The 13117-nt window shown below is 44.2% G+C and overlaps 1 protein-coding gene across 1 annotated transcript in view; it reads left to right on the forward strand.

Moving 5' to 3' along the window:
* Positions 1-13117, forward strand: part of prex1 (phosphatidylinositol-3,4,5-trisphosphate-dependent Rac exchange factor 1) — a 71638-nt gene that overhangs the window by 7210 nt on the left and 51311 nt on the right. The window contains 2 exon segments of the mRNA XM_034536857.1: positions 9045-9110; positions 9350-9472. Coding sequence (XP_034392748.1) covers positions 9045-9110; positions 9350-9472 — 189 coding nt within the window.

Consider the following 13117-nt stretch of genomic DNA (forward strand, 5'->3'; position numbering starts at 1 on the left):
GCTGCCTTTTTGAAGGGTTAACAGAACGCCACCGTGGCTGTCAAAAGGAGACGTCGAGATGTAATGTAGGTCGGTTGCACCAGTTTTCAGAGGTGGTATGAGACTTTTCTTTTCAGACAGAGAGGGTTTTAACTAGCTGCCGTCTGTCTGCTCATTAAATGCTGTTGTCGATCTGGTTGGTAAATACATAGCCAGATCTAGTGAGTGCACTCTGTAATCTTTCCTTCACTTTGCCAAATTACCATTATTGTGGCATGGGACACTAATTTGGTTCTTTACCACCTTTTGTTCCTCCACGTCTGTGACCGTGACACTGTTTATGTCTGGCCGGCTGAACGCCAGATGCGGCATATATTTTTTTGATTTTTATGATTTTGTGTTTTATTTGACTTGCTTACTTACTTAAGAGCAAGTATGAAAGGTAACTGCCCTCTGTCCCGGTATTATGGCAAAACGCTGGGAAAGCGCTCATGTCGATAAATAAATAACCAATTTGGAGCTTCAATGATCAGCCCGGCCGCACCTTTTTTTTCCCATCTTCCTATTCGCTCTGTTGGAAGCTTCACATCTCTCTGACGGCTCACTCAACGCCACACTCGCCACACTCTGATCCAGTCTGTCGGCACCGGAAAACTCCCGTCCAGATGGCCTCTGCAATCTGGTCGACGATGTTATCTCCCGACCACCACATGTCACCCCTCAAAAAAAAAAAAAAGAACGCATGAACAAACCTGTGTCAAGCACTGGTAGATGATGAAATTCAGTCCATCAATTGGCCGGCAGCTGAACGTTCCCCGTGAGGAGAACTTCAGCAGTATAGTTAATAAACATGTCAAACGTAGATTTAAACATTCGAACAGATGTACTTGTTAAAGCCGACGTCTGAAGAGCTGTCCGTCAACGTTCAGTGCAAAATTGGGGAAACGAATATGTCGACATGTCTTTCAGCGCACCAATGCGTCGCAAGCCATTTACATTGTCACCCGAGTGTCTTTTGTTCTATATAGGTGCGTGACGAGAGCTGGGTCTGTAATCGTGTGACAGAAGCTGCCTAACAACCTGGAAAAGTGGAGGTATCGGAGATGATATGTATAATGCATTAATTATGTGCAGCCACTGTGAAAGCAGGAATATCTATCAAATGATGTCTGAGGCCGTGAAACTCAGTGATTGCAGAATCCAGGCGGAGAGATCTTTTTATTTATTTTTTTATTGTCCCATCACAGCTGATTTTGCACATTCATGATGTGAATCACACATCCATTAATGCAGCACAGCTGACAAGGGTCTCGATGAGAAGGCAGCCTTTAAACAGGAAGTCTCTGGTCCGGCGCTGTGGTGGAGACACTGTCTCATCCCCCTGTAGTGTTTGGTTTCTGCCCATGTGAGCGACTCAAAGAGCCTTGAAGTTTAAAGTCCTTCAAAGCGGAAGTGAGTGAGAGTGGGAGAGAGAGAGAGAGAGAGAGAGAGAGAGAGAAAAACAACCTTAAACTGGACGACACTCAAAGAAGACTTTGTGTTTTGGTGATTGGCTCTGCCAGAAAGGGTTTCTCTTGGAAGACATCGAGGGGACCGGTTGGGCGGGTGAAGGGGAGCTGAGGGAGTTTTTCTTTTTTTGGATGGTTGGGGAGAGATGTGAATTACGGCTTCAGGGAGAAAGTAGTCTGTTCAGGTTTGCCGGGGTCCCCTCATTGTGGCAGCGCCGCGGGCCCGTTCTTGGCTCCTCCGCGCGCAGGCCACAAAGAGGGGATTTCTTTATTTATTTATTCAATTTCATGCCACGTCGACCCCGAAATGGCCCCTTTCCAAAACTGCCCTGTCCCCATTTGTGGCCGGCCAGTCCAATTGCCCCCGCCACCACAAAAAAAGCCCCTTAATGGACGCATTGTTTGCTTGTTGTTCTTTTCTCTCGGCTAAGGAGGGGCAGAGAGTTGTTTGGGTCCTGGTGACCTAAGGACTCACATCGAAAAAAGTCCTGAATCCGTGGATCTGGGATTGTGGTTCAGTAGGTGTGGGAACCGCAGAGCTTTGAAAAGGAGCCCTCTGGGTCTTCTGGAGGGAAAAAAACAACAAAAAACCCAACAAGTGTTGGAGCTTGTGCTTGATATACGGGGACCCAACATTGTTGCTGAATGCCGATGTAGCCATGGGCGATCGGAAAAGGTCCCGCTTCCGTCCCCATTGACGCCATATTCAACCCCATTATGTAAAGAAGTCTAGAAAAACGTAAGCAATGACGTGCAGTCAGATTGTCCCACTCGTATACTGGCGGATTCAGTTTTGAGCCGCTCTCTGGCATAAATAAATGGTCACAGAAATATTTGACATGCATGACACCGTCTTGACACTTGACTTCCCATTTATTACCAAATGTAGGTCAATGATTTTACAGTTAAATGTACAGTAAGAAAAGCTGATGCATGGCATTTTGCCACATATGTCAATGTTTCATCTGAGTGGAATTATAATGTTGACCTCGTTGATTCTAAATCTCATCTACAAACATAATGTGTGTTTATACTGTTTTACTGAACCCTCACTTATTTATACCATGTGCAGTATAACCTTTCTATTTTGGTTTCTACGAGACACTAGTCTAAGTGTTACTTCTCAAACACTTAATATTTGTACTCTTATGTTAATTTACTTTTTTGTTGATTTTAGTTCCACTTCATTCACTTCACCTCTATTGCGATTCCATTTTGCACTATTCTCAGTGTTACTTCTTATATACTTAATACTTTATTGTTCATAAATGTCTGGCACATGAATTTCCTCTGGGATTAATAAAGTTCTATCTTATCTCTTAAGTTTCTCTTGTGATTCAGGAGACGACTACAACAACAGAGTTTCAAAATCCGGTGCGATACCACCACGGCTTCCAAAATGTCCACGCGGCCGCGTTCTCGCAGGCATTCGGTCTCCCATTAATCCCCATAATGTAACGTGGATGACCGTCCGCCTGACTTACTCTCCCGTCACAACTAGTTTGACTATGACTTCTCTCCGATTATTTCCCCTCGTTATTATGACCGTGCAAGTTTCTTGCCGTAAGAAATTATTTTAGATGACTAAAATCCAACACTTTTAAGCAAGTGTAGTTTCGGTGGTGTGTATTTTTGTGAGCCAGCCTGATTTTAAAAATAAATAAAGGACAATGTGAAGCGTGCTACGGAGTTGGCTCGGTTGCAGGTAGAAAACTCTGCTCAGAGGCAGACGAGGCAGACGCGAAGGCAGCGGGCCTCCTGCTCACTGTCCAGTGGAGCGGACGCTGAACCCGCACCAGCATATGGTCCATCTGTATCCTCACACCTTACTGTCTGGCTCCCCCCCCCCCCCCTCCCCCCCTCAACACAAATCTGACCCTTTGACAGTTGGTCATATGACACAAAACCAGTTATTCGTGCTAAACAGTGATCACACCGTCTGCTGGGGTGGCGGGCAATGCTGGATGTTGGGTGAGACATGCTTTTGTTTCTCTTCTTCAGCCTGCCAAGTGGGCGGCAGCGGCATCATGTGTAAATAATCCAAACGGTGGCTTTGCTTTTCCGTCCGGTCCTTTCAATCCGTAGCATAATAAATAGCATGATCTCCCTCTAGTCATTTAGTCTTCGTCAGTGCCTTAAAAACCTCGACGGCATTCTCATTACAGTGCGGCGGTCGCGCCACAAAGTTCATGGTGAAGTGCATAATTTAAATCCCTTTTTTTCACGTGCATGGAGCACAATGTGATTTTATTTGTTTGTTAGAGTTTGGTTGCATTCTCGTGCAAATCTGTGAGACGAGAGATTAGAAAAACACAGTTGTGTTAGCGGCCAGACAAACATGTCACATACTTCCTTTGCACATAAGCCACACTTCCTTTTTGTCCTTCGTTTTTTTCGAGGCAACATCTGTCGCTTTTGTGTCGAGAGGCGCCGCTTCGTTCTGCACACTGTTTATTTTCCCTCCCCGCTGGGTCGAATCGCCGCTGCTTGAAAGGGAACAAACTTGTCAATGATTTGGTTGTCTTAAAAAAAGTTGGTTGCTTTTGTTCAGTGCGATTGCTCTGTTCTCACTTCCTGTTTGCTTGCCACAGAAACCCTGACGGAGGCATGCATGGCCACTTCTGTTGCAGTTTTCTCGCTCGCAAGTTTCTGCAATGAAATGGACAGTGACTCAGCTCGGCGGCATCCCCCCACTCCCCAAAACCTCCCTTCAACCGGCTCACATGGGCATTCAGCAAGTGGCACGTTTGACAGCTACCATGTGAGCTGATGAAAGGGACACCAAAGTGTCACCTGTGCTTCACACTCAGCCCGATTTGAGCGTGTTCATCGCAGTTCAATTCCCGGCTTCTCCTTTTGTGGTGTCCGAAGACGAGAAAGGGCGTTACATAAATGCATGTTTATTTACAGTGCGGCGCAGACTTTTACCAGACTAGATGCCGTTCAGACGGCTTTTCCAAACAAGTTTTACACTTGAGTTGACCCGCCGAACTCTTGGGCCAAACGGCGTCGCGTCCACAAAGTACAAAAAACACTCTTGTGGGCAGAGTAAGGGCTTTGTGCTTGTGAAAACGCTACAAAAAGCTAATATGCTAGGCAAAGCACACACGCTTGTTTCTGGGAACTTGGGGTCGTGTAGGATTGCACTTTGTTGTTTAAATTATATCAGACAGCCTTTTGAATGTCTCACCTTTTTTTCTTCTTTCTTCCCTGGGATAAATACATCGAGCTGCATGACTAAGGACGGGTTTCTGGGCCTTTTCCATTAACGCACTGCTTCACCAGCTGGGACCAAACCAACACGTTTTATGAACAGGGGACATTTGGGTATTGAGGATTTGATGGTGTGCTGCTGCCGGTACTTCTGTTACGACTTTATCGGAAGCGCTTGAGGGTGATTGAGGAGGAAATAATCTCAAACAATTATTGAGCAATAGAGAGAGCTTGAAGACAGTCCTGGCAGCGTGGAATATTAAAGGCCTCACCACGAAGAAGAAGTGCGTTCAATGAGGAAAATACGCAGGTCTGAATATGAACATTTTTATAGTACTTACTAGATAGAGTAAGACTTAATCTGTAAATTGTTTTAATCAGCATATGGGAGATGCAAAAGTGCACTCTGTCTTCTAAAACTGCCAAAAATAATTAGGATTGATAAGTGAAATATTCAAAATGTTCAAGATTACAATGCTTTCCGTAATGACGTAACTTTAACGTTTTTATACTTTAAAAAAAAAAAAAGCAACCAAATGAATAAATAAGCCAGCCATGGCTACAAAAATCTGTTTTAACAATTATAGCATTTTGATATGTTTTGCCATTTGGAACAAGTGAACGTGATGTTTTATTTTGTTTTACTTCCTTTTTTTTTTCTGGACTTCGCTGGCTTCTTTTACACCACGAATACTTCCTTGTGGGATTCTGCATTAGTGTCGTGCTTGGCAGCCACTTTGTGGTCCTTGAAGAAGCTCCATCACGGTTGCGTTGCTAGCCTCCTGCATCTTGCATCACCCCTTCACAGCCCATCACCCCTGTGGCAGGAGACCACTATGTGCAGCAGCTGAGCCCCCTCCGTGCCGCCACTCTGACTCATTATTACGAACACGGGGATATAAAAAATTAAAAACAGAATTTAGTGTCCCATCTGACCGTCTATATTATTAACACATTGATTGATGCCATCGCTATTTTTAGGAATCGGGCAGGCTCTTGGGCATCTCATGCACACAATGAAACAAGCCAAGTGTGGGTCATGTGGGAGATGACTTGTGGCTCGGTCAGTAACAGAAAAGACAAAGGTTATTGTCATCCGTCATTCATGCGTACATATTCTTTGTCAAAGTCCGATCCGCCACTCAGCGCGATTGCACGCCGATGTCAGGAAAGAGGCTGACGGGTCACCTGAGACGGGAGATTAGAAAGTAAACAAGGACGCACCCCGCTGCCTCTCAGCTTGTTCATTAAGAAGTAATGAGCCTAAGGAGCGAGTCCAGTGGGTAGCATATTACTGTGTTCGTCATGACTACTGTTTGTTTTTCATTGATTTTTCTTTTTCTTTTTTCTTTTCCAATAACAACTGGCTTAGCTGCATTTTGTGGAAAGGATGGCTCTTTTCAATATTCATCTCATATCGAAATGTCAGTGTGTGTGTGTGCGTGTGTGCGTGCGCGATCGCGCGAGCGCGCGAGCGAGCAATGCTCCAAGGTATTGTCCTCTCCATGCAAATGACGCACGACTTGTAATACGCTCAGGGTTATCTGAGGGCGTGCTCGCATCTGCTTCTTTCCGTGCGAGTCGGAAACATAATTTTTGCTTTTGCTTTTTTCCCCGGCACCAAATCAATCTGGACCCAACGGACGTCACGTGGAAACCCCTTGCGTTGCTCGTCCGTGAGTATCGGTAACCCTTCATTTTGAACCGAGTTACAGATTTGAAGATTTGAAGAAGTCAAGACTTCTGCCACGTATGACTGACTTGTCTGTCCTCTCACTAGTGGTCATTACTGTGAAGTCAGCAAAAGTCCAGACTGCAGATTGCCCAATTATAATGCTTGGCTTTCAACGTGCAAACAACGTGCAACGTCTGTCAGGCGTCAACATCCTTCCAAATATACCCACAATACCTTGTTTCCTCGTCGATTCTGATCACGCTCTCCAAATATTACGGCCTGGACTGTAAAAAGTCTGGGTCATGCTCCGGGGTGCATGCCCTGTTTATGCTCGGCTCTCCTGAAGCCAGTGTGTCTCAGTCATGCTGGTGGACTCAAATAAACCTGTGCGCTTTGTGACGGAACAATGAAGACAGCCAACACAACCCCTGGGTGAGAACGGCCATGTCACGGGGCGAGACCTGGGCTGAAAGGATCCCTTTGTTGCTCTTTCCCTCCATTCTCCATCCTGCCGATCGCCACATCTGCGTGGCACATTTTGTTTAGGAGGGCGAATCCCTTCCTGGATTGTAGGTGTCGACAGAAAAAAAAAGTCTGGGTACTTTAGTTTGTTGCCCACTGCCTGAACATTGTCCCCTTTTGGTGATTTTTTTATTTGTTTTCACTCTTTGCTCTCGACTGAGGAAAAGCCGTGTTTCCTTCCTCTCTTCGTCCTCTCTGCCAGTGAGCAATCTCTCAAACGAGTGACTCCTCCAGTGTGGACATGGTACAAGTTGCCATTTGGGAGATTTAATTAGTGCACGCCTTCGAGCACAATCAGGCGCCCCCCACCCCCCAAAACCAGTCAAGAACACGACAACTGACGCTTCCCTTGTAATACTGGTCTTAATTAGCGAGGTCGCAGCTCGCTGCCGAGGACCTTTTGCTTTCTATTTTGGTGCAACCGATGCAAAAGCCAGTAAAACAAAACAACACTGGAGACAATCCTCCCAAAGTGTTCGGTCTCTGAGGAAACGATATGATTGCTGCCTGCTGCTCAGTTGGCTGCGTTCTATCTTTAGAGCTAATGTGTGATTACAAGTGTCGGTCTTTCATTATAGGCAAGTGACTGACTGTAAGTAACACATGTAATTCACTGATGTTATGTGTGACTGTGGAGCATGCAAAGGATATATATATAATATCACCAAAAAACTAAAACCACCCAGATTTTCTTCATGCGTCTAATCAAAATGTTGGGTTGCTCTTAATAATCCACAGAACACACCGCCAACAGCTTTTCTACGGACTATTAAATGTCCAATTAAGCATATTTGGCCTTAATGCTTTCTTTTTATTTTAAATACCCTCTTAAAACATAGCGTCAACTGAAATCATCAAGAATTCTTTGATCAGATATGGCCTGAAATCTTCTATCTGTAATCTGTTCATCGTGTATTCATCACTGATAGACTGAGCAGTGAAAAGGAATTAAAATACGTAGATTTTTCAAACTATATCCATTGTTTTCATTGTATTGAGTCAGAAAATCGACGACAAAGATGATCTCAAAACTTGAACAAAAGACACTAGAAAGATGCCACCATGTCTTTTTCACATGGCAATAGAGATCTTCCATTGGAACTTTTAAGTGGCAGGTGTGAATCAGCTGCCAGGTTTTTGAGCATCCACAGTATTCTCCAGTGACACTTCATTTTCAGAGTTGAACATTCATCGTTGAACCCAGCATTTCCGCCCCCTATCTGCAACACCCTTCATCCGCTATCACTTTTCACAGCCGGGGCTCTGAAATGCAGGCCGACGCAACAGCAGGAGCCAGCCGGGCTACAGGGGGCTACAGGACTAGGGTTTTTATTTGGTTTTGGGATTCATATCTCTTCTAAGATATTTTTTTAATTTTCCCGGAGACGAGGAGGCCGGTCAGACAGACGGAGAATTGGGGAAGAGAGAATAAAAGAATCTCTTTGCACATTCACTTCCCTCCTTCTCGGCACCATTTTGGCAGGCGGACGCACACGCACACACACACGCACACACACACACAAATAAAAATAAAACACACAAGCAAAAGCCCAACTTGACGTGAGCCTATTACGGTCGTCTTCGGAGATGCAGTGTTTGCAGATGCTGCAACAACGAATCAGTTATTTCTTTCCTGCTTTCTTCCAGCAGGATGCTTGGATGCATTAGCTTCCTCTACAGTGGATCCGTACAGTGAGCTTTAAGTGTCACAAGACAGAGACTGGGAGGGGGAGGGGGTGGACAATAAAACAAAAGCGTCTTGGAGTCATATAGTGGAACGTTTTGCGGTACCTAAGAGGATTGTGAAACAAGTCTGACGCGTCTTTGTGAAAGGCTCTTCTCCCTTAAGTGTGTGAGTGTACATGTGGCTGACGCTCCAAGGCGTGTGTGCTCATGCGTAGCAAATTGATGGGATCTGTAACATGCCGTTTATTTTTTTTTTATTGTTTAATATCTACATCAGAAGAGGGAAGCTGGACATGAGACGGTTCAGATTTTAAAAAAACAACTAAAAAACTCCACTTGTTCTCTTGTTGGTAATGGAAAGTCAAACTCACCCTGCTTATGTTTTCTTAGATGTAAATGCTCATCAATAATACATGACGGTGCTTATTCTTACACCTGCTCCGTTTCGGTCTCCCCTTCAGGCATTTTTGCAGCGAATCCAACAAACTGCAGATGACCAACAGTGCCTCTCACCCGAACATGTCAAGGTATGGCCGGCTTTTAAATTCTACAACGAACGAGCCAAAAGTCCCTTTCTAAAATGATTTAAAAAAAATGTATTTAAAGAAATATATTATAATCTCAGATATGGTGTTTGCCTTCTTTCCCCTATGTCTCCGTCCATCTGTTGGTCACTTCCTTGCCCTTTTCCCTTCCTTCCAACCTGCCTCTTTATCTCTTCCTTCCTCTGCATCCCCTTCCCATACACCCCCCTCCCCTTTTTTAGATTCTGTTTTCAAATATTGAGGACATCCTGGAGTTACACAAAGAGGTGCTGTCTGCAGTGGAGGCCAGTCTGCAGCCCGATCCCCATCCGCAGCATGCACTGGGACACGTGTTCCTGCAGTTTGTGAGTAGCACATGACACACACAAAGACGAGCACAAGACAGCCGACAGTCACACGGATCACGCATGTGGGAGCGCATGCAATTCCTCCTCCTCGCAAAAAACTAAACAACCTCTTTTTATGGGCTACGCGTAACCACAGATGCAGGGAAAAGCGTGCAAAGCCTGCTGTGAAAATGCCCCTTAATTCTCTTTCTCCCAAAAACACACAGACACACACACACACACGCACACACACACACACCTCCCTTTGCCTTTCCTCCCTTTCCAAACAGGCTGCATCCTGTCAGCCAAAAAGAGTCTCTCTTCATCAGTCTCTGTCTCCTGCCATCTCCTTCTCTTGCCCCGCCATCCCTCCATCCAAAGATTCCTCTCCGCTCTGCAACCCCCCCACACCCTCTCCCCTTCCCCCTCCTCTGTTTGAACTCGTTTGGCCCCAGGGAACAAACAAAGAAGGGTCTGTGTCCGTCGGTGGAAGAGATGGTGTGTCACTCGGCGAGGGGGGGACAATGTTTCTGCTGGTTGCACTCAATCTCCATCTCAAGCTCCTTCTCTGTTTGTCTCTCTCTGACAAACCATCTTCAGTTCACTTTCACCGAGGCAAAGAAACGCCTCCGCTAGGCATTCCACTGTCAGTCTGTTTCATCAGCTTATTGGTCCGTGTTGACCATCAGATTCACATTTCCGTTTCTCAAAGGCAGAAAAAAAAGTTTCTCTTTTTTTTTTTTTTTTTGCCTCCAAAATTCCAACCTGCTGGACATTTCATGGGCTACACCACCATCAATAATAATCCATCCAATACCTGCCATTTGATCACATCAGTGGATAGCATTTTAATCGGCTCATCAAAATGTACCTTCACACATGTGCGGGGCGTTATGGTCACCGAATTGATTAAAGGAGCCCAGTCTCTTTGGTCCCCCCCCCCCCCCCCCATCGCCCTGTAGTCAGACTGGGAGATACAACAGAGGTCAGACTGGGTGGGTAATGGGAAAGCTGCTGTTGATTTAATTCCCCTTTTTTTTATAATTTCATTGTACTACATCAGAGCCACGACAGAAAAGAAACACGTGTGACTCAAACCAGAACTGGATATCGATTCCAGGTGTGATGATGAGTCATAGTATCAAAGCAAAACTCAATATCCTTGACATAATTAATTGAAATGGTATTTTAATACAGTTCTTTTCAACAGATTTGAAAAATGAGTATACGTTTTTAAATGTACATACCAGTACATATATTCAGTTGCAATCACTTTCACTGTCGGTGAATCCGTCAAGTATTTTCCTCTGGTCTGTCCGACAGGCCAAAACTCCCAGATATTCAATTAACATTGTTATTAGAAGATAAAAGCAGAACATGTTTACATCTGAAAAACTAAGTTGATGAATGACTTAAGTAGAAGGTTGTCGACGATCTACATTTGATCTTATTGTCAAAGAATGAACACGAAAATACTAAAACCATTACAGGCGCTTAGCTTCAGCTGCATATCATCTCCTAACATGTTTAACTATTCTTTTAAATGAATAACTAATTTCAATCACAATTGTTAGCGAATAATCTAATTTAGCACGAATATGTTTATTTGCACAAAGTGGAAGTATACACAGTTTATAATTTAGAATAAACATACAATACATGATTTATAACGCACTGCAATGCACTTGTAAGCAGATATTCCTTTAAAAAAAAAAAATATATATATATATATATATATATATATATTAAAGAATTCATCACCAACTTCTCCTGTGAGTTTAATAAGGGGCGGCTGCTGTATAAACGGATACCAAATGGCAATACAACACAGCTGTAGTGGTATAAAGATGTAACACTTAAACATGTCCTCGTGTTTGCTTTACAACTGGTCTGTTTGTTAAATGTGTACGCACTGCGTATAAATAGGGGAGGGGGGAGGTGTTACCCTGCATATCCATTACACTTCCCTCTCCAACTTGTGACCTTTGTCTCCTCCGACACCGACACGTCTCAGCCAATCGGCTGGCCCCGTCTGGCGCCCTCCAGCCGTAGCCCTTGACCTCGACCAGAGGTCAACACCATGACCGGGATTTGATTAACCTCCCGCATTGTTCCACAAGACCGTCTGCCACTCACAGTTAGGGAAGAAAAATGGGAAGATTCATTGCTATTCAAAGTCAGATGTTGCCAAGATGGCTTGGGAGGCTGCAGATGTTAAAAAAGAAAGTTTATTTTTATAGCACATTTCAGTAGCAAGGCAATTCAGAGGGCTTTACATATCGGATCAAAAGCATTAAATCAATATACAGATGCTTCTTTGTCACTGTTAATGAATGGAGGACATTTAAAGAAAAAAAAAAAGAGAAATTGGAACGAGTCTGTTTCCATTAACCAAACACACACACACACACAAACAAACACACACACAGATTCTTAGCTCTCACTTCACGGCCTGCATGAGATTATTCAAACCCTGCAAAAGGTGAAAAAGAGACTCGCGCCAGAGGAGAAATCAGAGACATCAATATTTGCTCTATTTCTGCCAGTGTATACATGAGCGCTGTGCAAGAGGCAACAGTCACGTTATTATGCACTTTCTGAACTACGCCCATTATGCATGGACTGTGTGTGTGTGTGTGTGTGAGAGATGCTACCCCTCTCATCTAGCCTCCGGAATAACATTCCAATGACGGGGGATTCAAATAAAGACGTACGTTTATCAAAGGGACAACCCGGTCTTTGAGCTATTCTGGATACAACTGATGTCTTTCAGAGTCGTCTCGATGCTTAAAATGAACTCTGTGGTTCACGTTTTGGTCCCGGGTAAGATATTTAGCTGTGCCTGAATTGACTATGTAGTTGTTGTCACCGGAGAAAGGGAAATACCTTTGGTTGTAAACATAGCTGCAGCAAAAGGGGCTAGACAGCCAATTGGTGACTGAGAGCTTTAAATGGTTATTTCAGGTTGAGGTACTCAAGCACCGAGGTGTAAACTGATATACGGTGGCTACTACATGTTACGTATTACATAAATATTCAGCTTGCTCAAGTTTTGTAATGTGTTTTAAAAAAAAAAAAATCCTGCAATGCTGGATTTCACAGTCTGGGCATGTTCAGCGTAGTCGTTGCTAGCCTGTCTACTGGTTTCACGAATAGCAAGCTATCTAATATGTTTCAAAAATGTTTTTAAGTTGCTACTTAAAAAGTAATACTTTGCAATTTACATTGACATCAACCGCTTTACAAAGCATACCAATTTCTTATATGATTTTTTCCAACAAAACGGCATCGCAAGAAGCTGCAAAATGTCCCATTCCTATTTCGTGACATATTACCATATGTTTGATTTTTGGTGCATTTGGACGGCCCACATAGTTTGTCGCTATGACGACGTTGTTCTGTGGACAAAGTAGAACCAGAATGAACTTTATTGGCGCTACGAGATACGGAATTCAGTTAAATATACGAGTGCTTTTCATCATCAGACTATTACGAAGGCACATTGTACACATGTACAAGTGTTGCTTCCCCGCGCTGCCTTCTTCTAGCTGCCTTCTTCTAGCTGCCTTCTTCTAGCTGCCTTTGTCTAGCTGCCTTCGTCTAGCTGCCTTCGTCTAGCTGCCTTCGTCTAGCTGCCTTCGTCTAGCTGCCTTCGTCTAGCTG

The sequence above is a fragment of the Cyclopterus lumpus genome, chromosome 7, assembly GCF_009769545.1.
Source record: "Cyclopterus lumpus isolate fCycLum1 chromosome 7, fCycLum1.pri, whole genome shotgun sequence".
Classification (NCBI taxonomy): Eukaryota; Metazoa; Chordata; class Actinopteri; order Perciformes; family Cyclopteridae; genus Cyclopterus; species Cyclopterus lumpus.